Genomic DNA, 26,795 nt, shown 5'->3' on the forward strand with positions numbered 1-26,795 from the left:
TGGCCTCTGTCGTAGACGAGGTCGTTATGACTTTTGGTGTTGTGGCCTCTGTCGTAGACGTAGTCGTTATAACTCTTGGTGTTATGGTCTCTGTCGTAGACGAGGTCGTTATAACTCTTGGTGTTGTGGCCTCTGTCGTAGACGTGGTCGTTATAACTTTTGGTGTTGTGGCCTCTGTCGTAGACGTGGTCGTTATGACTTTTGGTGTTGTGGCCTCTGTCGTAGGCGAGGTTGTTTTGACTTTTGGTGTTGTGGCCTTTGTCGTAGACGAGGGTGTTATGACTTTTGGTGTCGTGGCCTCTGTCGTAGACGTAGTCGTTATAACTTTTGGTATTATGGTCTCTGTCGTAGACGAGGTCGTTATAACTCTTGGCGTTGTGTCCTCTGTCGTAGAGGAGGTTGTTATGACTTTTGGTGTTGTGGCCTCTGTCGTAGACGTGGTTGTTATGACCTTTGGTGTTGTGGCCTCTGTCGTAGGCGAGGTTGTTTTGACTTTTGGTGTTGTGGCCTCTGTCGTAGACGAAGTCGTTATGACTCTTGGTGTTGTGGCCTCTGTCGTAGACGTGGTTGTTATTATTTTTGGTGTTGTGGCCTCTGTCGTAGACGAGGTCGTTATGACTTGTCGTAAACGAAGTCGTTATAACTCTTGGTGTTGTGGCCTCTGTCGTAGACGAGGTTGTTATGACTTTTGGTGTTGTGGCCTCTGTCGTAAACGAAGTCGTTATAACTCTTGGTGTTGTGGCCTCTGTCGTAGACGTGGTCGTTATTATTTGTGGTGTTGTGGCCTCTCTCGTGGTCGAGGTCGTTATGATTGTTGGTATTTTGGCCTCTGTCGTAGACTTGGTCGTTATGACTTTTTGTGATGTGGCCTCTGTCGTAGACGTGGTCGTTATGACTCTTGGTGTTGTGGCCTCTGTCGTAGACGAGGTCGTTATGACTTTTGGTGTTGTGGCCTCTGTCGTAGATATGGTCGTTATGACTTTTGGTTCTGTGGCCTCTGTAGTAGACGTGTTCGTTATGACTGTTGGTTCTGTGGCCTTTGTCGTAGATGTGGTCGTTATGACTTTTGGTGTTGTGGCCTTTGTCGTAGACGAGGTGGTTATGGCTTTTGGTGTTGTGGCAGTTGTCGTAGACGAGATCTTTATGACTTTTGGTGTTGTGGCCTCTGTCGTAGACGTGGTCGATATGATTTGTGGTGCTGTGGCCTCTGTCGTAGACGTGGTCGTTATGTCTTTTGGTGTTGTGTCCTCTGTCGTAGACGGGGTCGTTATGACTTTTGGTGTTGTGGCCTCTGTCGTAGACGTGGTCGTTATGACTTTTGGTGTTGTGGCCTCTGTCGTAGACGAGGTTGTTATGACTTTTGGTGTTGTGGCCTCTGTCGTAAAGGTGGTGGTTAGGAGTTTTGGTGTTGTGGCCTCTGTCGTAGACGAGGTTGTTATGACTTTTGGTGTTGTGGCCTCTGTCGTTGACGAGGTCGTTATGACTTTTGGTGTTGTGGCCTCTGTCGTTGACGAGGTCGTTATGACTTTTGGTGTTGTGGCCTCTGTCGTAGGCGAGGTTGTTATGACTTTTGGTGTTGTGGCCTCTGTCGTAGAGGTCGTTATGACTTTTGGTGTGGTGGCCTCTGTCGTAGACGTGGTCGCTATGACTTTTGGTGTTGTGGCCTCTGTCGTAGTCGTGGTTGTTATGACTTTTGGTGTTGTGGCCTCTGTCGTAAACGAAGTCGTTATAGCTCTTGGTGTTGTGGCCTCTGTCGTAGACGTGGTTGTTATGACTTTTGGTGTTGTGGCCTCTGTCGTAAACGAAGTCGTTATAGCTCTTGGTGTTGTGGCCTCTGTCGTAGACGAGATCGTTATAACTTTTGGTGTTGTGGCCTCTGTCGTAGACGAGGTCGTTATAACTCTTGGTGTTGTGGCCTCTGTCATAGACGTGGTCGTTATTATTTGTGGTGTTGTGGCCTCTGTCGTAGTCGAGGTCGTTATGATTGTTGGTATTTTGGCCTCTGTCGTAGACTTGGTCGTTATGACTTTTTGTGTTGTGACCTCTGTCGTAGACGTGGTCGTTATGACTCTTGGTGTTGTGGCCTCTGTCGTAGACGTGGTCGTTATGACTTTTGGTGTTGTGGCCTCTGTCGTAGATATGGTCGTTATGACTTTTGGTTCTGTGGTCTCTCTAGTAGACGTGTTCGTTATGACTTGTGGTTCTGTGGCCTTTGTCGTAGATGTGGTCGTTATGACTTTTGGTGTTGTGGCCTCTGTCGTAGACGAGGTCGTTATGACTGTGTTGTGGCCTCTGTCGTAGACGTGGTCGTTATGTCTTTTGGTGTTGTGGCCTCTGTCGTAGACGAGGTCGTTATGACTGTGTTGTGGCCTCTGTCGTAGACGTGGTCGTTATGTCTTTTGGTGTTGTGTCCTCTGTCGTAGACGGGGTCGTTATGACTTTTGGTGTTGTGGCGGTTGTCGTAGACGAGATCGTTGTGACTTTTGGTGATGTGGCCTCTGTCGTAGACGAGGTCTTTATGACTTTTGGTGTTGTGGCCTCTGTCGTAGACGTGGTCGATATGACTTTTGGTGTTGTTGCCTCTGTAGTAAACGGGATCGTAATGACTTTTGGTTCTGTGGCCTCTGTCGTAGACGTGATCGTTATGAATTTTGGTGGTGTGGCTTCTGACGTAGACGGGATCGTTATGACTTTTGGTGTTGTGGCCTCTGTCGTAGACGATGTCGTTATGACCTTTGGTGTTGTGGCCTTTGTCGTAGACGTGGTCGATATGACTTTTGGTGTTGTGGCCTCTGTCGGAGACGAGGTCGTTATGACTTTTTGGGATGTGGCCTCTGTCGTAGACGGGGTTGTTTAGACTTTTGGTGTTGTGGCCTTCGTCGCAGACGAGGTTGTTATGACTTTTTGTGATGTGGCCTTTGTCGTAGACGTGGGCGATATGACTTTTGGTGTTGTTGCCTCTGTAGTAAACGGGATCGTAATGACTTTTGGTTCTGTGGCCTCTGTCGTAGACGTGGGTGTTATGACTTTTGGTGTTGTGACCTCTGTCGTAGACGTGGTTGTTATTCGTAGATATGGTCGTTATGACTTTTGGTTTTTTGGCCTCTGTCGTAGACGAGGCTGTTATGACTTTTGGTGATGTGGCCTTTGTCGCAGACGAGGTTGTTATGACTTTTGGTGTTGTGACCTTTGTCGTAGACGAGGGCGTTATGACTTTTTGTGATGTGGCCTTTGTCGTAGACGTGGGCGATATGACTTTTGGTGTTGTTGCCTCTGTCGTATACGAGGTCGTTATGACTTTTTGGGATGTGGCCTCTGTCGTAGACGTGGTTGTTATGACTTTTGGTGTGGTGGCCTCTGTCGTAGACGAGATTGTTATGACTTTTGGTGTTGTGGCCTCTGTCGTAGACGAGGTCGTTATGACTTTTTGTGATGTGGCCTCTGTCGTAGACGTGGTTGTTATGACTTTTGGTGTTGTGACCTTTGTCGTAGACGAGGGTGTTATGACTTTTGGTGTTGTGGCCTCTGTCGTAGCCGTGGTCGTTATGACTTTTGGTGTTGTGGCCTCTGTTGTAGACGAGGTCGTTATAACTCTCGGTGTTGTGGCCTCTGTCGTAGACGTGGTCGTTATGACTTTTGGTGTTGTGGCCTCTGGCGTAGACGTGATCGTTATAACTCTTGGTGTTGTGGCCTCTGTCGTAGACATGGTTGTTTTGACTTTTGGTGTTGTGGCCTCTGTCGTAGACGGGGTTGTTATGACTTTTGGTGTTGTGGCCTCTGTCGTAGAAGCAATGGAGGCTGCAAATGTAATTGTGTGGCTTTTGGTTTAATCGACATAAGAGTTTGTTTAAAATATACAATTCCACATCTTCTTGACTCTTGGTGTTGTGGCCTCTGTCGTAGACGTGGTTGTTATGACTTTTGGTGTTGTGGCCTCTGTCGTAGAAGCAATGGCGGCTGCAAATGTAATTGTGTGGCTTTTGGTTTAATCGACATAAGAGTTTGTTTAAAATATACAATTCCACATCTTCTTTAATATCATTGAAAAATAATAATTTTAATATATTTTCAATATATTTATAAATAGTTGACACCATTTCGTATTGAAATCATTTTTAACCTATACATTCGATTGTGAAACTGCAAGTGTGTATGTGAGTTAGATTCAGGTATGTTAACTGTAAATAGTTAGAGAGTTTGTCCTGATTCAGCACGGAACTTTGTCATAAGAGTGTACAGCACTACATAGTATTACAGTGTTTTAGTGTTTTAAACAAGCACTCAAACTTGTCTGATAATCAAATACGTTTCGCCTTTAAGCAGCATGTGGTATCCATCGTACCGCTGTCATCGACAACAGTGTGGAAATAATTGACAATAAATTAGAATGACTTTCCATATGTGCCCAGCCTCAGATAACAGGTATTCATCGAACTTTTCAAGCCAGTTTATAAAAAACATTAATCTTTACTACATTTGCTAGATTAGATAAAAACAAAATCATATTTGCTGATTGTGACAGGTACAATCAAATTGAATGATTTTCCATTTGGACGAAAACGCATTTTTTGCTATAAAATAATCAAGCTTGGAGTAAAGCTTATACACTATAACAATGTGTTTCATTTCTTACCAGCCGATGTTGCTATTGTTGTAAAGTCGGTTGTTGGCTTTTCAGTCGCAGTAATTTCCGTCCTGGTTTTGGTGATTTCTGATGTAAGCGTAACTGGTTGAAATGAAGGCGTGGTTGCTGTTGTTATAGGCGTGGTAGCCTTCGATGTGGGCGTGGCTGTTTTTGATAAAAGTGCAATAACCTTCGCTGTAGGCGTGGCTTCTTCTGATGCATGAGTGACTTCTTCTGATGTGGGCTTGGCTGCTGTTGATGTAGGCGTGACTTCTTCTGATGCATGAGTGACTTTTTCTGATGTGGGCTTGGCTGCTGTTGATGTAGGCGTGACTTCTTCTGATGCATGAGTGACTTCTTCTGATGTGAGCTTGGCTGCTGTTGATGTAGGCGTGGCTTCTTCTGATGTTGATACTTTAATAATGAAGTAAAAAAATGGTTGTATTACAGACGATTACAAAAGCAAATGTAATTGACAAATATGTTTCAAATCAAATGAATAAACTGTTATGTTGGTGTACATTTTAATACATTCACGGTGTGTGGGGATTTGGAATTGAGATTTTTGCTTGAACATTTATGACAACGGATAAAAAAGCCTGATAAAAAAAGTACCTGATTATTTTTTTATCAAAAACAAAAGTCTGCTTAAATTTTTACTTTATTTAAACATAAGCTTATACAACTGATGCAATGAGTAAAACTAATAAAATATAATATCAGGCGTTCATCATACTTACATGGTGTAGTCGTCCCTGTTGTTGGTGTGATTCTTTCTCGTGATGTTACACTTGGAGCCATTGTGGTACCAACTGACACAGGTGTAGTACTGGATGTAGGCAAAACATGTGTGGCAGTGCTTCTTGTTGGCATAGTATGTGTGGTAGTACTTGTTGTAGGTATGGTTGGTGTGGTAGTACTTGTTGTAGGTATGGTATGTGTGGTAGTACTTGTTGTAGGTATGGTATGTGTGGTAGTACTTGTTGTAGGTATGGTATGTGTGGTAGTACTTGTTTTAGGCATGGTAGGTGTGGTAGTACTTGTTGTAGGTATGGTATGTGTGGTAGTACTTGTTGAAGGTATGGTTTGTGTGGTAGTACTTGTTGTAGGTATGGTTGGTATGGTTGTACTTGTTGTAGGTATGGTATGTGTGGTAGTACTTGTTGTAGGTATGGTATGTGTGGTAGTACTTGTTGTAGGTATGGTATGTGTGGTAGTACTTGTTGTAGGTATGGTATGTGTGGTAGTACTTGTTGTAGGTATGGTATGTGTGGTAGTACTTGTTGTAGGTATGGTATGTGTGGTAGTACTTGTTGTAGGTATGGTATGTGTGGTAGTACTTGTTGTAGGTATGGTATGTGTGGTAGTACTTGTTGTAGGTATGGTATGTGTGGTAGTACTTGTTGTAGGTATGGTATGTGTGGTAGTACTTGTTGTAGGTATGGTATGTGTGGTAGTACTTGTTGTAGGTATGGTATGTGTGGTAGTACTTGTTGTAGGTATGGTATGTGTGGTAGTACTTGTTGTAGGTATGGTATGTGTGGTAGTACTTGTTGTAGGTATGGTATGTGTGGTAGTACTTGTTGTAGGTATGGTATGTGTGGTAGTACTTGTTGTAGGTATGGTATGTGTGGTAGTACTTGTTGTAGGTATGGTATGTGTGGTAGTACTTGTTGTAGGTATGGTATGTGTGGTAGTACTTGTTGTAGGTATGGTATGTGTGGTAGTACTTGTTGTAGGTATGGTATGTGTGGTAGTACTTGTTGTAGGTATGGTATGTGTGGTAGTACTTGTTGTAGGTATGGTATGTGTGGTAGTACTTGTTGTAGGTATGGTATGTGTGGTAGTACTTGTTGTAGGTATGGTATGTGTGGTAGTACTTGTTGTAGGTATGGTATGTGTGGTAGTACTTGTTGTAGGTATGGTATGTGTGGTAGTACTTGTTGTAGGTATGGTATGTGTGGTAGTACTTGTTGTAGGTATGGTAGTACTTGTTGTAGGTATAGTATGTGTGGTAGTACTTGTTGTAGGTATGGTATGTGTGGTAGTACTTGTTGTAGGCACGGTATGCGTGGCAGTTCTTGCTGTAGGCATGGTATGTGGTGTAGTACTTGATGTAGCCATTGCATGTGGTGTTGGACTTGTTGTAGACACGGCGTGTGTTGTAATACTTGATATAGGCATGGCATGTGTGGTAGTAATTGTTTTAGGTTTTGCATGTGTCTTAGTACGATTTGAGGTCGTGGAATGTGTTGTAGTACCTGATGCACTTGATGAAGGCATAGCATGTGCGGTTTTACTAGCGGTTGCTTCAGTTGAAGTTGTCAGTGTCTGCATAGACGACGCCATCGCCTTAGTGGATTGTGCTGTTGCTTCAATGGCAAATGTCGGCACCTCAGTGGTAGTCGTTGATGCCTTCGTAGTAAACACCGTTCCATTAGTGGAAGTCGGCGGTGCCTCAGAATTAAGCATGAGTGTTTCCGTAATATATTTCGATGCATTAGCATTTGAAGCCGTTACTTCAATTGTAGACATCGTTTCTCTGGTGGTAGTCGCCGTTAACTCAGTGGTCCAAGACGTTGCCTCAGTGGAAGACATCGACGACTTAGTGGCAAACTCCTCTGGTTTAGTTGTAAATGTTATTCCATTTGTGATGTTTAACGCCGATACCTCGTTGAATGACACTTGTACCTTGGTGGAAGACGCTGGAGTCTCAGTGGTAGAAGGCATTGCTTCATTGGAAAACGCCGTAATTTTATTAGCAGACACCATTATTTCAGTCGAAGACGCCGGTGCTCCTGTTGTAGTCGATAGTGTCTGAAAAGAAGACGCCGTTGCCTCAGTGGTTGATGTCAGTGCCTCGGGGGTTAATGTCGGTACCATTGCGGTAGCAGCAGTAACCTGAGTGGTGAACAGCTTTACCTCAGTTGGAAGCACCGTTGGCTCAATAGTTGATGCTGATGACTCACCAGTAAACACTGTGGCCTCAGCAGCCGTCGTCGGCGCCTCAGTCGGATACTTCAGCGCTTCAGTGGTAGACTTTGGCGCCTCATCGGTAGAAGTTGGTGTCTCAGTGGAGGGTGCCGATGCATCAGTTGTTGACACTGATACCACAGTGGTAGACACCTGTGCCTCGGTGGTATACGCCGGTGTCGCAGTGGTAGACCTGTGTGTTTCAATGAAAGAAGGCACTGCTTCAGTTGAAGTCATCAGTGTCTGAGGAGAAGACGCCGTTGCCAAAGTGGAAGATGTCGTTACTTCAGTGAAAGAAGGTATTCCCTCAGTAGAAGACGCCGATGCCATAGTGGTATACGCCCGTGTTTCAGTAGTAGAAAGCATCGCTTCAGTGGAAGACGCCTTTACCTGAAATGTAGACGCCATTATATCAGTGGTAGACGCCGTTACTTCAATGGTTGACGTTGGTATCTCAGTGGTAGGGATCGGCGCGCTAGTGGTATATATAATTGCTTCCTTGGTAAACGCCGATGCCTCAGTGATAGAAGCCGATTCATCAGTGGTAGACGTAATTTCCTCAGTGATAGACGTCATCGCCTCGGTGTTAGACGTTGATGCCTCTGAAGTAGACCCCGGCGTTTCACTTGTAAACGGCATTGAATTGGTAAAAGACGTCGCAACCTGATTAATAAACGACTTTGCTTCAGTTGAAGACATCAGTGTCTGAGGAGAGGGCGACTTTGTCTCAGTGGTAGATGTTGTAGCTTCAGTGGTAGACGCCATCACCTCAGTGGTAGACGTCATCGCCTCGGTGGAAGACGCTGAGGCATCCATGGAATACGCCGGTGTTGAAGTAGTAGTAGACTCCGGCGTTTCACTTGTAGATGACATTGAATCAATGGCAGACGCCGATACTTCTATGGTTGGTGTTGGTGTGTCAGTGGTAGTGATCGGTGCGTCAGTAGTAAATACTATTGCCTCGGTAGTAAACGCCGATGCCTCAGAGACAGAAGCCGTTGCCTGCATTGAAGTCATCAGTGGCTGATGAGAAGGCGACGTAACCTCAGATGTAGTAGTTGCTGCTTCAATGGTAGAAACAATCACCTCAGAAGTCGACGTAATTCTCTCACTTGAGGACGCCTTCTCCTTAGTGGTAAACATAAATGCCTTAGAGGTAGACGCCGTTGCCTCAGTGGAATATGTCGTTGCTTCAGTGGTAGACGTATTGTCCTCAGTGGTAGACGCCATTGCCTCAGATGAAAACACCATTCCCTCAGTGGTAGACGTCATCGCCTCGGTGGAAGACGCTGATGTCTTCGTGGTATACTCCGGTGTTTCAGTAGTAGACCACTGCGCTACACTTGTAGATGACATTGAATCAGTGAAAGACGCCATCACCTGAAATGTAGACGCTTCTACTTTAATGGTTGATGTTGGTGTCTCAGTGGTAGAGATCGGCGCGTCAGTAGTAAATGCTATTGCCTCGGTGGTAAACGCTGATGCCTCAGAGATAGAAGCCGACTCCTCAGTTGCAGACGTCGTTGCCTTAGTTGAAGTCACCATTGTCTGAGAAGAAGACGCCGCTGTCTCAGTGGCAGATGTTGCTGCTTCAGTGGTAGAAGCCATCGCCTCAGAGGTCGAGGAAATTCTCTCACTTGTAGATGCCGTTACCTCAGTGGTTAACACAAATGCCTCAGAGGTAGATGCCGTTGCCTCAGTTGAAGTCACCAGTTTCTGAGAAGATACCGTTGACTCATTTGAATATGTCGTTGATTCAGTGGTAGACGTAATCTCCTCAGTTGTAGACGCTATCGTCTCAGATAAAGACGCCAATCCCTCAGTAGTAGACGTCATCGCCTCCGTGGTAAACGCCGGTGTTTCAGTAGTAGACCCCGGCGTTACACTTGTATATGCCATTGAATCAGTGGAAGCCGCTGTTACCTGATTGGTAAACGCCGTTGTCTCAGTGGCAGATGTTGTAGTCTCAATGGTTGACGTCATTCCCGCATTGGTAAACGCCATCGCTTCAGGCGAAGACACCAATAACTCAGAGGTAGACGCCATTCCTTCAGTGGTAGAGGCCGTTGCCTCAGTTGCGTTTATCAGTGTCGGATGAGAAGAGAAAGTTACCGCAGCGGTAGAAGTTATTGCATCAGTGGTAGAAGACGCCGTTAGTTCAGTGGAATACGCGTGTATCTCAGTTGAAGTATTCGTCTGAGGTGAAGACGCCGTTGCCTCAGTGTAAAACGCCATCGCCTCAGAGGTAGATGCCGTTTCCACAGTTGAAGACACCATTGCTTCAGTAGAAGATGCTGTTACACCAGTGGAAGACGCCGATGCCTCAGATGTGTAACCCGTAGTCTCAGGGGCAGATGTAGCCTCAGTGGTAGACGCCATTCTCTCAGAAGTAAACGCAATCTCCTGAGTGGGAGACACAAATGCATCAGCGGAAGACAGCATGTCTTCAGTGGTAGAAGCAGTAGACTCAGAGGTAGACGTTATCGCCTCAAAAGTAGATGTCATTTCTGCAGTGGTAGAATCCATCTCAGTGGAATTCGCCGGTTCCTCAGTTGAAGTCTTCCGTGTCAGGGGAGAAGACGCCGTTGCCTCAGTAGTAAACGCTGTTGCCTCAGTTGATTCAAAAGAAGACGCCGTTACCTGATAGGTAGACGACATTTCCTCCGTGGAAGATGCCGTTATTTCAATGGTTGACGTCGAGGTATCGTTGGTAGTGATCGGCGCGTCAGTAGCAGATGCTTTTGCCTGGGTCGTAAACGCCAATACATCGGTGAAAGAAGCCGATGTATCAGTGTTAGAAGCTGATTTCTCAGTGATAAACGGCGTTGCTTCAGTTGAAATCATCAGTGTCTGAGAAGAGGCCGTTGCCTTAGTGGCAGATGTCGGATTCTCAGTTGTAGACGATTTTATCACAGCGGTAGACACCAATGCCTCAGCAGCAGACGATGTTGCCTCAGTTGAAGACGTCAGTGTCTGAGGAGAGGGCGCCTTTGTCTCAGCCGTAAATGTTGACGCTTCAGTGGTAGACGCAATCACCTCAGCGGAGGACGCCGTTACCTCAGTGGAAGATATCGGAAACTCGGTAGAAGTCTTAAGCGTCTGAGAAGAAGACATCGTTGCATCAGTGGTAAACGCCAACGCCTCAGTGGTAGATGACTTTACTGTCTCAGTGGTAGACGGCGTTGCTTTAGTAGAAGACGCTGTTGCCACATAGATGGACGTCGATGCCCCAGTGGTAGACGCCGATACTTTGGTGGTTAACTCTGGTGTCTCAGTGGACGACATTGTTGCTTCAATGGTATACTCCGTTGGCTCAGTGATAGACACCGATACCTTGGAGGTAGACGTCAGTGCCTCAGTTGTGGATGTACGTACCTCTATGTTAGACGTCATTGTCTCTATCGTAGTCGACAGGGCCTCAACGGAAGTAGTCATTATCTCAGTGGTAGATGTCGATACACCTGTTGACACTGTGGTTGATATCGGCGAATTCATCGTAGACACCAATGCCTCGGTGTAAGACGTTTGTTCCTCAGTGGAAGACTGTAGTGCCTTATCGGACGTAGTTATTGTCTCGGTGAAAGACGCCGTCGTATCGGTGGTAAACGACGGCTCATACGTGGAAGACGTTATTGACTCAGTGGAAGAAGTAATTGCCTCTGACGTTGACATAGGAGTCATTGTCTGTAATTCGGTGATTTGCGTCGGCGCAACAGTGGAAGACGTCGGTACCTCAGGTGTATATGTCGATAAATTACTAGAAGATAATTGCACATCAGTGGTAGATACTTGCGGTTTATTTGAAGACGTCAGTGTCTCCATTACAGACGTCATGGTCTCAGCGAAAAATGTTTGTTCATCAGTGGATGACAACAATGCCTTAGTTGAAGATGCCATTGTGTCAGTGGAAGGCGTCGGCGCCCCAGTGTTGAACATTGTGGACTCCTTGAAAGACGTAACCCCCTCAGGCATCAAAGATTGTACTTCAGTTGTTGACGTCGCTCCCATCGTTTTCTCGGTAGAATAATGCACTGTCTCTGTGGAAGACAACGATGCCTGATTGATAGACATCCTAGTCCCAGTAAAAGACGTTTGCTGTCCAGTTAAAGACGTCAATGTGTCGGTGGTGGACGTCGGCATCTCAGATGTCAATTTATCAGTGGAAGACTTCATTGTTTCAGTAGTAGGCGTCGATGTCTCAGTGATGGACGATTGTGCCTGAGCAGTAGATGTCAATGCGTCAGTGGTGGACGTTGGTTCCTTAATAGAAGATGTTACTTTCTCAGTGTAAGAGGTCGATTCCTCAGCGATGGATGCTGATGTCCTAGGGGTAGAAATCCTTGTGTCAGAAGAAGCTAACGATGAATCAGCTGTAGCAGGTTTGGCCTGAGTAGAAGACAACATCACAAGAGTTGAGGTGCTTTTAATGGTAGAAATTGTGCTATCAGTTAGCAGCGTTCTGTCATCAACTGTAAATAAAGTGACATCGGTGATAGGTGTCGAAGAGGTGAATACATCAGTCGTAGGTGTAAACTTATCAGTCGCAGATTGGGGGAGATCAATCTTTAATGTGGAGAAAACAGACGTATATGTAGGGACATATGTTGAATCTTTGGACGGGGGAGTGACAATATTTGGAGACATCATGCCGCCCATAGAATGCGTAGATGACTCAGTTGTAGCAATCGATCTTCCAGTTCCTGGGGTCGTTGTATGAGTAGGAGTCATCATGCCCACCATAAAATGCGTTGTTGCAGCAGTGGCCGAGGTTGAAGTATCAGTGACTGAAGTCGTAGCATGAGTTGGAAACATCATCCCATTCATAGCATGCGTAGTTGATGCAGTAGTGACAATTGGGGCATCAATGGAAGACGAAGTAGTATGGGTGTTGAAAACTTCAGGGGTTGCTGTAATAGCTTCCGTTGAATCATAAGGAATAAATGTGGACGTATCGGCAGTATATTTGTAAGTTTTGGTGGTTGATTTAGATTCATCAGTGGTAGAGGGTGTAGTTTCAGTAGTTGACAAAACTTCGGTGCTAGATATTGGTTCAGAACTTAATGAATCATTGGTGGTAAATATATCTTCGGTGGTAGATTTATCATCATTGGTAGATGTTGCTTTAAAGGGAGAAGTAGAAAAATCTGTTGTTGCAGTTGATGTATCGTCGCTGGTAAACGGAGACACATGTTTGGAAGATGTAGTAACTTCAGTGGTAGATACAAAAACTTCTGTAATAGATGTTGACAAATCAGTGGCATATAAAGATGCCCCAGCAATAGAAGTTGTGGTGTCTATTGTTGTGGTCGTAGCATCAGTGGTAGACACCATACCACCCATTGAATGTTTTTTGGCTGCAGTAGCAAAGGTTGTTGTAGCAGTGGCTGGAGCCGTGGCATGCGTAGGAGACATCATACCATCAATAGAATGTGTAGTTGATGTAGTTGACGCAATTTTGGCATCACTTGAAGACTTGGCATGAGTTCGAGAAAATTCACCGGTTACTGTAGATTTTTCTGTCGCAGGTGTTGAATCAAAAGTAATAAATGCAGACGCATCAGTTTCAAATGAAGAAGTATTGGTGGTTAATGTAGACATAATTGTGGTAGATGATGTAGCTTCAGTACTTGGTGGGATTTCTGTGTTAGCTTCACTAGTTGACGAAACTTCGGTCGCTGATTTAATTTCGATAGTTGACGTAATTTTGGTTGTAGATGTAGGTTCAGTAAATGACGAAACCTCGATGGTAAATGTCTCTTCAGCGGTAGATTTAAACTCGGTTGTATTTAAGGAGGAAGTATAATCTGTTATGGATGAATTATCTTCACTGGTAAATGAGGCGACATAAGTAGAAGATTCAGTAGCTTTACTGGGATATCCAGTTGCTTCAGCGGTGGAGGTTGTGGTATCAACGGCTGATGTCGTGGCATCAGTGGGAGACGTCGTTCCCCCGATAGAATGTACATTTGCTGCAGTGACTGAGGTAATGGTATCAGTGGCTGAGGTCGTGATATGAGTTGGAGACATCATACCACCCATAGGATGCGTTATTGCTGCAGTTGTCGAGGTGGTGGTATCAGTGACTGAGGTTGTGGCATGAGTTGGAGATATCATACCACCCATTGAATGCGTAGCTGATGCAGTGGTGGCAATTTTGGCATCATCGGAAGAAGGAGTAGCATGAGTTGGTTGAATTCCAGGAGTTGATATAGTGTCTTTCGTCGGACCTGTTGAATCGAAAGGAATAGATGTAGACGCATCTGTAGTATAGTTGGAAGTACTGATGGTTAATGTAGATATATCAGTGGTAGAAGATGTAGCTTCAGTAATTGACGAAACTTCGGAGATAGATGAAGCTTCAGTGGTTGACGAAACCTCGGTGCTAAATGATTCTTCGGCGGAAGATTCAGTCTCATTGGTAAGCGCGGCGTTAGTGGTAGAATTAGAAACATCGATTGTGGTTGAAGTATCTTCACTGGTAAACGGAGAGACATTTGCGGAAGATGAAGTAGCTTCAGAGGTAGATAAAGCAACCTCATTATATGATGCTGACAAATCATTGGCAGATTCAGTTGTTTCAGCGGTGAAAGTTGAAACATCAATGTTTGAGATCGTGGCATCAGTGGGAGACATCATGGCATTCATAGAATGCGTTGTTGCTGCATTTGCAGAGGTTGTGGTATCAGTGGCTGAGGTTGTGGTATGAGTTGGAGACATCAAACCACCCAAAGGATGCGTAGCTGATGCACTGTTCGCAAATCGGGAATCTCCGGATGACGAAGTAGCACGAGTTGGAGAAAATTTAGGGGTTGATATAGTTTCTTCCGGCGCACCTGTTGAATCAGTTGTATATTTGGATGTATTCGTAGTTAATGTAGATACATCAGTGGTAGAGTATGTAGCTTCAGTAGTCGACGAAAACTCGTTGGTAGCTACAGCTTCAATAGTTGATGAATCTTCGAAGATAGATGTAACTTTAGAAATTGACAAAACTTCGGTGATCGATGTGTCTTTAGTAGTAAACGAAACTTCTGCGGCAGATGCAGCTTCAGTAGTTGACGAATATGCGGAGATAGATGAAGTTTTAGCAGTTGACGAAACCTCAGTTGTAAATGATTCTTCTTCGGAAGGTTCAGTCTCATTGGTAAACGCGGCGTTAGTGGTAGAATTAGAAACATCGATTGTGGTTGAAGTATCTTCACTTGTAAACGGAGAGGCATTTGTGGAAGATGTAGGAGCTTCAGGGGTAGATAAAGTAATTTCATTATATGATGTGGACAAATCAGTGGCAGATATAGTTGTTTCATCGGTGGAAGTTGAGGCATCAGTGATTGAGGTCGTGACATCATTGGGAGACATTATCCCTCCTATAGAATGCGTTTTTGCTGCAATGGCCGAGGTTATGGTAACAGTGGCTGAAGTCGTGGCATGAGTTTTAGACAACATGCCACCCATAGAATGTGTAGTGGTTGCAGTAGTGGCAATTTGGGCATCATCGGAAGAAGGAGTAGCATGAGTGGGTTGAATTTCAGGGGTTGTTGTTGTATCTTCCTCTGCAGCTGATGAATCAAAAGGAACAGACGTAGACGATTCAGTGGTATACTTGGAAGTATTGGTGGTTAATGTAGATAAATCAGTGGTAGAGGATGTAGTTTCGGCAGTTGACGAAACATCAGTAATATATGTAGGTTCTGTAGTAGACGAAACCTCGGATGTAAATGTATCTTCAGCGGCAGATTCATTCTCATTGGTAAATGATGCGATAGTGGTAGAATTGGAATCATCTGTTGTTGTTGAAGTATCTTCACTGGTAAATGAAGAAACATAAGCAGAAGATGAAGTAGCTTCAGTGGCAACCTCCGTAACAGATGGAGACAATTCAATGGCAGGAATAGTTGCTTTAGCGGTGGAAGTTGAGACATCAATGTTTGAGATCGTGGCATCAGTGGGATACATCATGGGATCCATAGAATGCGTTTTTGCTGCAGTTGCCGAGGTTGTGGTTTCAACGGTTGAGGTCGTGGCATGAGTTGGAGACATCATTCCACCTATAGAATGCGTTTTTGTTGCAGTTGCCGAGGTTGTGGTATCAGTGGCTGAGGTTGTGGCATGAGTTGGAGACATCATACCACCCATAGAATGCGTATCTGATGCACTGGTTGCAAATCGGGAGTCGTCGGATGACGCAGTATCCTGAGTTGGAGAAAATTTAGGGGTTGATATAGTGTCTTCCGTCGCACCTGTTGAACCAAAAGGAATAGATGTAGACTCATCAGTAGTATATTTGGATGTACTGGTGGTTAATGTAGATACATCAATGGTAGAGGATGTAGTTTCAGAAGTTGACGAAAACTCGTTGGTAGCTACAGCTTCAGTAGTTGACGAATATTCGGAGATAGATGTAGCTTCAGTAGTTGACGACACCTCGGTGGCAAATGATTCTTCGGCGGAAAATTCAATCTCATTGGTAAACTCGGCATCATTGGTAGAATTAGAAACATCTGTTGTGGTTGAAATTTCTTCACTGGTAAACGGATAGACATTTGTGGAAGATGAAGTAGCTTCAGAGGTAGATAAAGCAACCTCATTGTATGATGTTGACAAATTAGTGGCAGATTTAGTTGTCTCAGCGGTGGAAGTTGAAACATCAATGTTTGGGATCGTGGCATCAGTGGGAGACGTCATGGGACCCATGGAATGCGTTATTGCTGCAGTTGCCGAGGTTGTGGTATCAGTGGCTGAGGTTATGGTATCAGTTGCCGAGGTTGTGGCATGAGTTGGCGACATCATACCACCCATAGAATGTGTAGTGGTTGCAGTAGTGGCAATTTGGGCATCATCGGAAGAAGGAGTAGCATGAGTGGGTTGAATTTCAGGGGTTGCTGTTGTATCTTCCGCTGCAGCTGATGAATCAAAAGGAATAGACGTAGACGAGTCAGTGGTATATTTGGAAGTATTGGTGGTTAATGTAGATAAATCAGTGGTAGAGGATGTAGCTTCGGCAGTTGACGAAACATCAGTATTATATGTAGGTTCTATAGTAGACGAAACCTCGGATGTAAATGTATCTTCAGCGGCAGATTCATTCTCATTGGTAAATGATGCGATAGTGGTAGAATTGGAATCATCTGTTGTTGTTGAAGTATCTTCACTGGTAAATGAAGAAACATAAGCAGAAGATGAAGTAGCTTCAGTGGCAACCTCCGTAACAGATGGAGACAATTCAATGGCAGGAATAGTTGCTTTAGCGGTGGAAGTTGGGACATCAGTGTTTGAGATCGTGGCATCAGTGGGATACATCATGGGATCCATAGAATGCGTTTTTGCTGCAGTTACCGAGGTTGTGGTTTCAACGGTTGAGGTCGTGGCATGAGTTGGAGACATCATTCCACCTATAGAATGCGTTATTGCTGCAGTTGCCGAGGTTGTGGTATCAGTGGCTGAGGTTGTGGCATGGGGTGGAGACATCATACCACCCATAGAATGCGTTATTGCTGCAGTTGCCGAGGTTGTGGTATCAGTGGCTGAGGTTGTGGCATGAGTTGGAGACATCATACCACCCATAGAATGCGTAGCTGACGCACTGGTCGCAAATCGGGAGTCGTCGGATGACGCAGTAGCCTGAGTTGGAGAAAATTTAGGGGTTGATATGGTGTCTTCCGTCGCACCTGTTGAATCAAAAGGAATAGATGTAGACGCATCAGAAGTATATTTAAATGTATTGGTGGTTAATGTAGATACATCAGTGGTAGAGGATGTAGTTTCAGAAGTTGACGAAAACTCGTTGGTAGCTACAGCTTCAGTAGTTGACGAATATTCGGAGATAGATGAAGCTTCAGTAGTTGACGAAACCTCGGTGGTAAATGATTTTTCGGCAGAAAATTCAGTCTCATTGGTAAACTCAGCATCATTGGTAGAATTAGAAACATCTGTTGTGGTTGAAGTATCTTCACTGGTAAACGTTGAGACATTTGTGGAAGATGTAGTAGCTTCAGAGGTGGATAAAGCAACCTCATTGTATGATGTTGACAAATCAGTGGCAGATTTAGTTGTTTCAGCGGTGGAAGTTGAAACATCAATGTTTGGGATCGTAGCATCAGTAGGAGACATCATGGGATCCATAGAATGCGTTTTTTCTGCAGTTGCCGAGGTTGTGGTTTCAACGGTTGAGGTCGTGGCATGAGTTGGCGACATCATTCCACCTATAGAATGCGTTATTGCTGCAGTTGCCGAGGTTGTGGTATCAGTGGCTGAGGTTGTGGCATGAGTTGGAGACATCATTCCACCCATAGAATGCGTTATTGCTGCAGTTGCCGAGGTTGTGGTATCAGTGGCTGAGGCTGTGGCATGAGTTGGAGACATCATACCACCCATAGAATGCGTTACTGCTGCAGTTACCGAGGTTGTGGTATCAGTTGCCGGTGTTGTGGTATCAGTTGCCGAGGTTGTGGCATGAGTTGGTGACATCATACCACCCATAGAATGTGTAGCTGATGCACTGGTGGCATATCGGGAATCGTCGGATGACGAAGTAGCCTGAGTTGCAGCAAATCTAGGGTTTGATATAGTGTCTCCCGTCGCACCTGTTGAATCAAAAGGAATAGATGTAGACGCATCAGTAGTATATTTGGAAGTATTGGTGGTCAGTGTAGATATATCAGTGGTAGAGGAGGAAGCTTCAGTAGTATATCTGGAAGCATTGGTTGTCACTGTAGATATATCAGGGGTAGAGGAGGAAGCTTCAGTAGTATATTTGGAAGTATTGGTGGTCACTGTAGATATATCAGTGGTAGAGGAGGAAGCTTCAGTAGTATATTTGGAAGTATTGGTGGTCACTGTAGATATATCAGTGGTAGAGGAGGAAGCTTCAGTAGTTGAACTTCCTGTATCATTATTTGACGTCATACCACGGAAGGGAGCCATCATGCCACCGACAGAATGGGTAGTCGTTTGAAGCGTTGAGCTTGCTGTTTCAGTATTTGACGTCATACCTTGGGGTGGAGCCATCATGCCACCCATAGGATGTGTAAGTGTTTGAGACGCTGAGCTTGCTGTATCAGTATTTGACGTCATGACACGGGTTGGAGCCATCATGCCACCCATAGAATGTGTAGTCGTTTGAGGTGTTGAGCTTGCTGTTTCAGTATTTGACGTCATGTCACCGGGTGGAGCAATTATGTCACCCATAGAATGTGTAGTGGTTTGAGGCGTTGAGCTTGATCCATCAGTGTTTGATGTCATGCCACGGGTTGGAGCCATCATGCCACCCATAGAATGTGTAGTCGTTTGAAGCGTTGAGCTTGCTGTATCAGTATTTGACGTCATGTCACCGGGTGGAGCAATTATGTCACCCATAGAATGTGTAGTGGTTTGAGACGTTGAACTTGTTGAATCAGTGTTTGATGTAATACCTTGGGTTGGAGCCATCATGCCACCCATAGAATGTGTAGTCGTATGAGACGCAGAGCTTGTTGCATCAGTATTTGACGTCATGACACGGGTTGGAGCCATCATGCCACCGACAGAATGGATGGTCGCTTGAAGCGTTGAGCTTGCTGTATCAGTGTTTGACATCATACCTTGGGGTGGAGCCATCATGCCACCCATAGAATGTGTAGTCGTTTGAGGCGTTGAGCTTACTGTATCAGTATTTGACGTCATGTCACGGGGTGGAGCCATCATGCCACCCATAGAATGTGTAGTCATTGGAGGCGTTGAGCTTGCTGGTTCAGTATTTGACGTCATGTCACGGGTTGGATCCATCATGCCACCCATAGAATGTGTAGTGGTTTGAGGCGTTGAGCTTGCTGGTTCAGTATTTGACGCCATGCCCCGGGGTGGAGCCATCATGCCACCCATAGAATGTGTAGTCGTTTGAGGCGTTGAGCTTGCTGTATCAGTGTTTGACGTCATACCTTGGGGTGGAGCCATCATGCCACCCATAGAATGTGTAGTCGTTTGAGGCGTTGAGCTTGCTGTATCAGTGTTTGACGTCATACCTTGGGGTGGAGCCATCATGCCACCCATAGAATGTGTAGTCGTTTGAGGCGTTGAGCTTGCTGTATCAGTGTTTGACGTCATACCTTGGGGTGGAGCCATCATGCCACCCATAGAATGTGTAGTCGTTTGAGGCGTTGAGCTTGCTGTATCAGTGTTTGACGTCATACCTTGGGGTGGAGCCATCATGCCACCCATAGAATGTGTAGTCGTTTGAGGCGTTGAGCTTGCTGTATCAGTGTTTGACGTCATACCTTGGGGTGGAGCCATCATGCCACCCATAGAATGTGTAGTCGTTTGAGGCGTTGAGCTTGCTGTATCAGTGTTTGACGTCATACCTTGGGGTGGAGCCATCATGCCACCCATAGAATGTGTAGTCGTTTGAGGCGTTGAGCTTGCTGTATCAGTGTTTGACGTCATACCTTGGGGTGGAGCCATCATGCCACCCATAGAATGTGTAGTCGTTTGAGGCGTTGAGCTTGCTGTATCAGTGTTTGACGTCATACCTTGGGGTGGAGCCATCATGCCACCCATAGAATGTGTAGTCGTTTGAGGCGTTGAGCTTGCTGTATCAGTGTTTGACGTCATACCTTGGGGTGGAGCCATCATGCCACCCATAGAATGTGTAGTCGTTTGAGGCGTTGAGCTTGCTGTATCAGTGTTTGACGTCATACCTTGGGGTGGAGCCATCATGCCACCCATAGAATGTGTAGTCGTTTGAGGCGTTGAGCTTGCTGTATCAGTGTTTGACGTCATACCTTGGGGTGGAGCCATCATGCCACCCATAGAATGTGTAGTCGTTTGAGGCGTTGAGCTTGCTGTATCAGTGTTTGACGTCATACCTTGGGGTGGAGCCATCATGCCACCCATAGAATGTGTAGTCGTTTGAGGCGTTGAGCTTGCTGTATCAGTGTTTGACGTCATACCTTGGGGTGGAGCCATCATGCCACCCATAGAATGTGTAGTCGTTTGAGGCGTTGAGCTTGCTGTATCAGTGTTTGACGTCATACCTTGGGGTGGAGCCATCATGCCACCCATAGAATGTGTAGTCGTTTGAGGCGTTGAGCTTGCTGTATCAGTGTTTGACGTCATACCTTGGGGTGGAGCCATCATGCCACCCATAGAATGTGTAGTCGTTTGAGGCGTTGAGCTTGCTGTATCAGTGTTTGACGTCATACCTTGGGGTGGAGCCATCATGCCACCCATAGAATGTGTAGTCGTTTGAGGCGTTGAGCTTGCTGTATCAGTGTTTGACGTCATACCTTGGGGTGGAGCCATCATGCCACCCATAGAATGTGTAGTCGTTTGAGGCGTTGAGCTTGCTGTATCAGTGTTTGACGTCATACCTTGGGGTGGAGCCATCATGCCACCCATAGAATGTGTAGTCGTTTGAGGCGTTGAGCTTGCTGTATCAGTGTTTGACGTCATACCTTGGGGTGGAGCCATCATGCCACCCATAGAATGTGTAGTCGTTTGAGGCGTTGAGCTTGCTGTATCAGTGTTTGACGTCATACCTTGGGGTGGAGCCATCATGCCACCCATAGAATGTGTAGTCGTTTGAGGCGTTGAGCTTGCTGTATCAGTGTTTGACGTCATACCTTGGGGTGGAGCCATCATGCCACCCATAGAATGTGTAGTCGTTTGAGGCGTTGAGCTTGCTGTATCAGTGTTTGACGTCATACCTTGGGGTGGAGCCATCATGCCACCCATAGAATGTGTAGTCGTTTGAGGCGTTGAGCTTGCTGTATCAGTGTTTGACGTCATACCTTGGGGTGGAGCCATCATGCCACCCATAGAATGTGTAGTCGTTTGAGGCGTTGAGCTTGCTGTATCAGTGTTTGACGTCATACCTTGGGGTGGAGCCATCATGCCACCCATAGAATGTGTAGTCGTTTGAGGCGTTGAGCTTGCTGTATCAGTGTTTGACGTCATACCTTGGGGTGGAGCCATCATGCCACCCATAGAATGTGTAGTCGTTTGAGGCGTTGAGCTTGCTGTATCAGTGTTTGACGTCATACCTTGGGGTGGAGCCATCATGCCACCCATAGAATGTGTAGTCGTTTGAGGCGTTGAGCTTGCTGTATCAGTGTTTGACGTCATACCTTGGGGTGGAGCCATCATGCCACCCATAGAATGTGTAGTCGTTTGAGGCGTTGAGCTTGCTGTATCAGTGTTTGACGTCATACCTTGGGGTGGAGCCATCATGCCACCCATAGAATGTGTAGTCGTTTGAGGCGTTGAGCTTGCTGTATCAGTGTTTGACGTCATACCTTGGGGTGGAGCCATCATGCCACCCATAGAATGTGTAGTCGTTTGAGGCGTTGAGCTTGCTGTATCAGTGTTTGACGTCATACCTTGGGGTGGAGCCATCATGCCACCCATAGAATGTGTAGTCGTTTGAGGCGTTGAGCTTGCTGTATCAGTGTTTGACGTCATACCTTGGGGTGGAGCCATCATGCCACCCATAGAATGTGTAGTCGTTTGAGGCGTTGAGCTTGCTGTATCAGTGTTTGACGTCATACCTTGGGGTGGAGCCATCATGCCACCCATAGAATGTGTAGTCGTTTGAGGCGTTGAGCTTGCTGTATCAGTGTTTGACGTCATACCTTGGGGTGGAGCCATCATGCCACCCATAGAATGTGTAGTCGTTTGAGGCGTTGAGCTTGCTGTATCAGTGTTTGACGTCATACCTTGGGGTGGAGCCATCATGCCACCCATAGAATGTGTAGTCGTTTGAGGCGTTGAGCTTGCTGTATCAGTGTTTGACGTCATACCTTGGGGTGGAGCCATCATGCCACCCATAGAATGTGTAGTCGTTTGAGGCGTTGAGCTTGCTGTATCAGTGTTTGACGTCATACCTTGGGGTGGAGCCATCATGCCACCCATAGAATGTGTAGTCGTTTGAGGCGTTGAGCTTGCTGTATCAGTGTTTGACGTCATACCTTGGGGTGGAGCCATCATGCCACCCATAGAATGTGTAGTCGTTTGAGGCGTTGAGCTTGCTGTATCAGTGTTTGACGTCATACCTTGGGGTGGAGCCATCATGCCACCCATAGAATGTGTAGTCGTTTGAGGCGTTGAGCTTGCTGTATCAGTGTTTGACGTCATACCTTGGGGTGGAGCCATCATGCCACCCATAGAATGTGTAGTCGTTTGAGGCGTTGAGCTTGCTGTATCAGTGTTTGACGTCATACCTTGGGGTGGAGCCATCATGCCACCCATAGAATGTGTAGTCGTTTGAGGCGTTGAGCTTGCTGTATCAGTGTTTGACGTCATACCTTGGGGTGGAGCCATCATGCCACCCATAGAATGTGTAGTCGTTTGAGGCGTTGAGCTTGCTGTATCAGTGTTTGACGTCATACCTTGGGGTGGAGCCATCATGCCACCCATAGAATGTGTAGTCGTTTGAGGCGTTGAGCTTGCTGTATCAGTGTTTGACGTCATACCTTGGGGTGGAGCCATCATGCCACCCATAGAATGTGTAGTCGTTTGAGGCGTTGAGCTTGCTGTATCAGTGTTTGACGTCATACCTTGGGGTGGAGCCATCATGCCACCCATAGAATGTGTAGTCGTTTGAGGCGTTGAGCTTGCTGTATCAGTGTTTGACGTCATACCTTGGGGTGGAGCCATCATGCCACCCATAGAATGTGTAGTCGTTTGAGGCGTTGAGCTTGCTGTATCAGTGTTTGACGTCATACCTTGGGGTGGAGCCATCATGCCACCCATAGAATGTGTAGTCGTTTGAGGCGTTGAGCTTGCTGTATCAGTGTTTGACGTCATACCTTGGGGTGGAGCCATCATGCCACCCATAGAATGTGTAGTCGTTTGAGGCGTTGAGCTTGCTGTATCAGTGTTTGACGTCATACCTTGGGGTGGAGCCATCATGCCACCCATAGAATGTGTAGTCGTTTGAGGCGTTGAGCTTGCTGTATCAGTGTTTGACGTCATACCTTGGGGTGGAGCCATCATGCCACCCATAGAATGTGTAGTCGTTTGAGGCGTTGAGCTTGCTGTATCAGTGTTTGACGTCATACCTTGGGGTGGAGCCATCATGCCACCCATAGAATGTGTAGTCGTTTGAGGCGTTGAGCTTGCTGTATCAGTGTTTGACGTCATACCTTGGGGTGGAGCCATCATGCCACCCATAGAATGTGTAGTCGTTTGAGGCGTTGAGCTTGCTGTATCAGTGTTTGACGTCATACCTTGGGGTGGAGCCATCATGCCACCCATAGAATGTGTAGTCGTTTGAGGCGTTGAGCTTGCTGTATCAGTGTTTGACGTCATACCTTGGGGTGGAGCCATCATGCCACCCATAGAATGTGTAGTCGTTTGAGGCGTTGAGCTTGCTGTATCAGTGTTTGACGTCATACCTTGGGGTGGAGCCATCATGCCACCCATAGAATGTGTAGTCGTTTGAGGCGTTGAGCTTGCTGTATCAGTGTTTGACGTCATACCTTGGGGTGGAGCCATCATGCCACCCATAGAATGTGTAGTCGTTTGAGGCGTTGAGCTTGCTGTATCAGTGTTTGACGTCATACCTTGGGGTGGAGCCATCATGCCACCCATAGAATGTGTAGTCGTTTGAGGCGTTGAGCTTGCTGTATCAGTGTTTGACGTCATACCTTGGGGTGGAGCCATCATGCCACCCATAGAATGTGTAGTCGTTTGAGGCGTTGAGCTTGCTGTATCAGTGTTTGACGTCATACCTTGGGGTGGAGCCATCATGCCACCCATAGAATGTGTAGTCGTTTGAGGCGTTGAGCTTGCTGTATCAGTGTTTGACGTCATACCTTGGGGTGGAGCCATCATGCCACCCATAGAATGTGTAGTCGTTTGAGGCGTTGAGCTTGCTGTATCAGTGTTTGACGTCATACCTTGGGGTGGAGCCATCATGCCACCCATAGAATGTGTAGTCGTTTGAGGCGTTGAGCTTGCTGTATCAGTGTTTGACGTCATACCTTGGGGTGGAGCCATCATGCCACCCATAGAATGTGTAGTCGTTTGAGGCGTTGAGCTTGCTGTATCAGTGTTTGACGTCATACCTTGGGGTGGAGCCATCATGCCACCCATAGAATGTGTTGTCGTTTGAGGCGTTGAGCTTGCTGGTTCAGTATTTGACGTCATACCTTGGGGTGGAGCCATCATGCCACCCATAGAATGTGTTGTTGTTTCAGGCGTTGAGCTTGCTGGTTCAGTATTTGACGTCATACCTTGGGTTGGAGCCATCATGCTACCCATAGAATGTGTAGTCGTTTGAAGCGTTGAGCTTGCTGTATCAGTGTTTGACGTCATACCTTGGGGTGGAGCCATCATGCCACCCATAGAATGTGTTGTAGTTTGAGGCGTTGAGCTTGCTTTATCAGTGTTTGACGTCATACCTTGGGGTGGAGCCATCATGCCACCCATAGAATGTGTAGTCGTTTGAAGCGTTGAGCTTGCTGGTTCAGTGTTTGACGTCGTGACACGGGGTGGAGCCATCATGCCACCCACAGAATGTGTTGTTGTTTCAGGCGTTGAACTTGCTGGTTCAGTGTTGGACGTCATGCCACGGGGTGGCGCCATCATGCCACCCATATAATGTGTTGTTGTTTCAGGCGTTGAGCTTGCTGGTTCAGTATTTGATGTCATGACACGGGGTGGAGCCATCATGCCACCCATAGAATGTGTAGTCGTTGGAGGCGTTGAGCTTGATGTATCAGTGTTTGACGTCATGCCACGGGGTGGAGCCATCATGCCACCCATAGAATGTGTAGTCGTTTGAAACGTTGAGCTTGCTGGTTCAGTATTTGACGTCATGACACGGGGTGGAGCCATCATGCCACCCATAAAATGTGTTGTTGTTTCAGGCGTTGAGCTTGCTGGTATAGTGTTGGACGTCATGCCACGGGGTGGCGCCATCATGCCACCCATAGAATGTGTTGCTGTTTCAGGCGTTGAGCTTGCTGGTTCAGTATTTGATGTCATGACACGGGGTGAAGCCATCATGCCACCCATAGAATGTGTTGTTGTTTCAGGCGTTGAGCTTGCTGGTTCAGTATTTGATGTCATGCCACGGGGTGGAGCCATCATGCCACCCATAGAATGTGTAGTCGTCGCCGCCTCCACAGAGAAAGTGTTACAGAGAATTAAAACCAGCATGCATTGAATAATGTGACTCCCCATGGTGTTTTAGCTACTTGCAGCACCTAGAAAAGAAACGAAATCAAAATAATGAAAATGTTTTTTTTTTTTTTTTTTTTTTACAAAATTAGGTAAAAGTACAATTATGATTATGCGTAATGCTTGGATTTGAGTATATTTTGTTAGCCATTTAATACATGTTACTAACCGCCTAAAATATGAATATTATATTTTCATGTTTTGATAGAAATTATTGGTTTAAAGAATTATTTTCGGAGTTTTCATAACGTTACGCTATTATCCCCTCCTTTCCGTCCTGCCTATATTAATCTCTTTTCATACATTTTCTATATTCTGTATTGAAACCCAACGGGCACATCCCTGTATTCGGTCTAAACAGTTTGATCTATTAATACCTATTCCATGTCAATTTACAAGAATACAATACCATAATTTTCATATATTCGGTATTTTTTCTCAATTGGCTTTAAAATGGAAACAAAATACTGCATCGTCAACACACAATGACAAAGTCGTTACGTAAAAGCCATTTAAGGCAACAATAAGAACTGATGATACCTAAACACAATAGGAAAGACAACGGCAGGAATTGAGGAGACACTAAAACAGTTGGATAGACGCTAACAGGAACTGAGGAGACACTAAAACAATAAGAAAGAAAACAGCAGGAATTGAGAAGACATAAAAACAATAGGAAAGACAACAGCAGGAATTGAGGAGACACCAATACAATAGGAAAGACAACAGCAGGAATTGAGGAGATACCAATACAATAGGAAAAACAACAGCAGGAATTGAGGAGACACCAATACAATAGGAAAGACAACAGCAGGAATTGAGGAGACACCAATACAATAGGAAAGACAACAGCAGGAATTGAGGAGACACCAAAACAATAGGAAAGACAACAGCAGGAATTGAGGAGACACCAATACAATAGGAAAGACAACAGCAGGAATTGAGGAGACACCAATACAATAGGAAAGACAACAGCAGGAATTGAGGAGACACCAATGCAAAAGGAAAGACAACAGCAGGAATTGAGGAGATACCAATACAA

The 26,795-nt window shown here is 45.7% G+C and overlaps 1 protein-coding gene across 1 annotated transcript in view; it reads right to left on the reverse strand.

Annotated features, from left to right (window-relative positions):
• LOC110458829 (mucin-17-like) overlaps positions 1-25,660 on the reverse strand; it is a 39,846-nt gene extending 14,186 nt beyond the window's left edge. Inside the window, exons 1-7 of the mRNA XM_021510777.1 lie at positions 24,637-25,660; positions 6,886-19,488; positions 4,634-5,038; positions 2,860-3,798; positions 2,384-2,792; positions 620-2,334; positions 32-510 (exon numbers count right to left, since the gene is read on the reverse strand). Of these exons, the coding sequence (XP_021366452.1) occupies positions 32-510; positions 620-2,334; positions 2,384-2,792; positions 2,860-3,798; positions 4,634-5,038; positions 6,886-19,488; positions 24,637-25,660 (17,574 nt within the window). The remainder of the gene's footprint in view (positions 1-31; positions 511-619; positions 2,335-2,383; positions 2,793-2,859; positions 3,799-4,633; positions 5,039-6,885; positions 19,489-24,636) is intronic.
• Positions 25,661-26,795: the final 1,135 nt, after the last annotated feature.

The sequence above is a fragment of the Mizuhopecten yessoensis genome, unplaced genomic scaffold (genome assembly GCF_002113885.1).
Source record: "Mizuhopecten yessoensis strain PY_sf001 unplaced genomic scaffold, ASM211388v2 scaffold1303, whole genome shotgun sequence".
Lineage (NCBI taxonomy): Eukaryota > Metazoa > Mollusca > Bivalvia > Pectinida > Pectinidae > Mizuhopecten > Mizuhopecten yessoensis.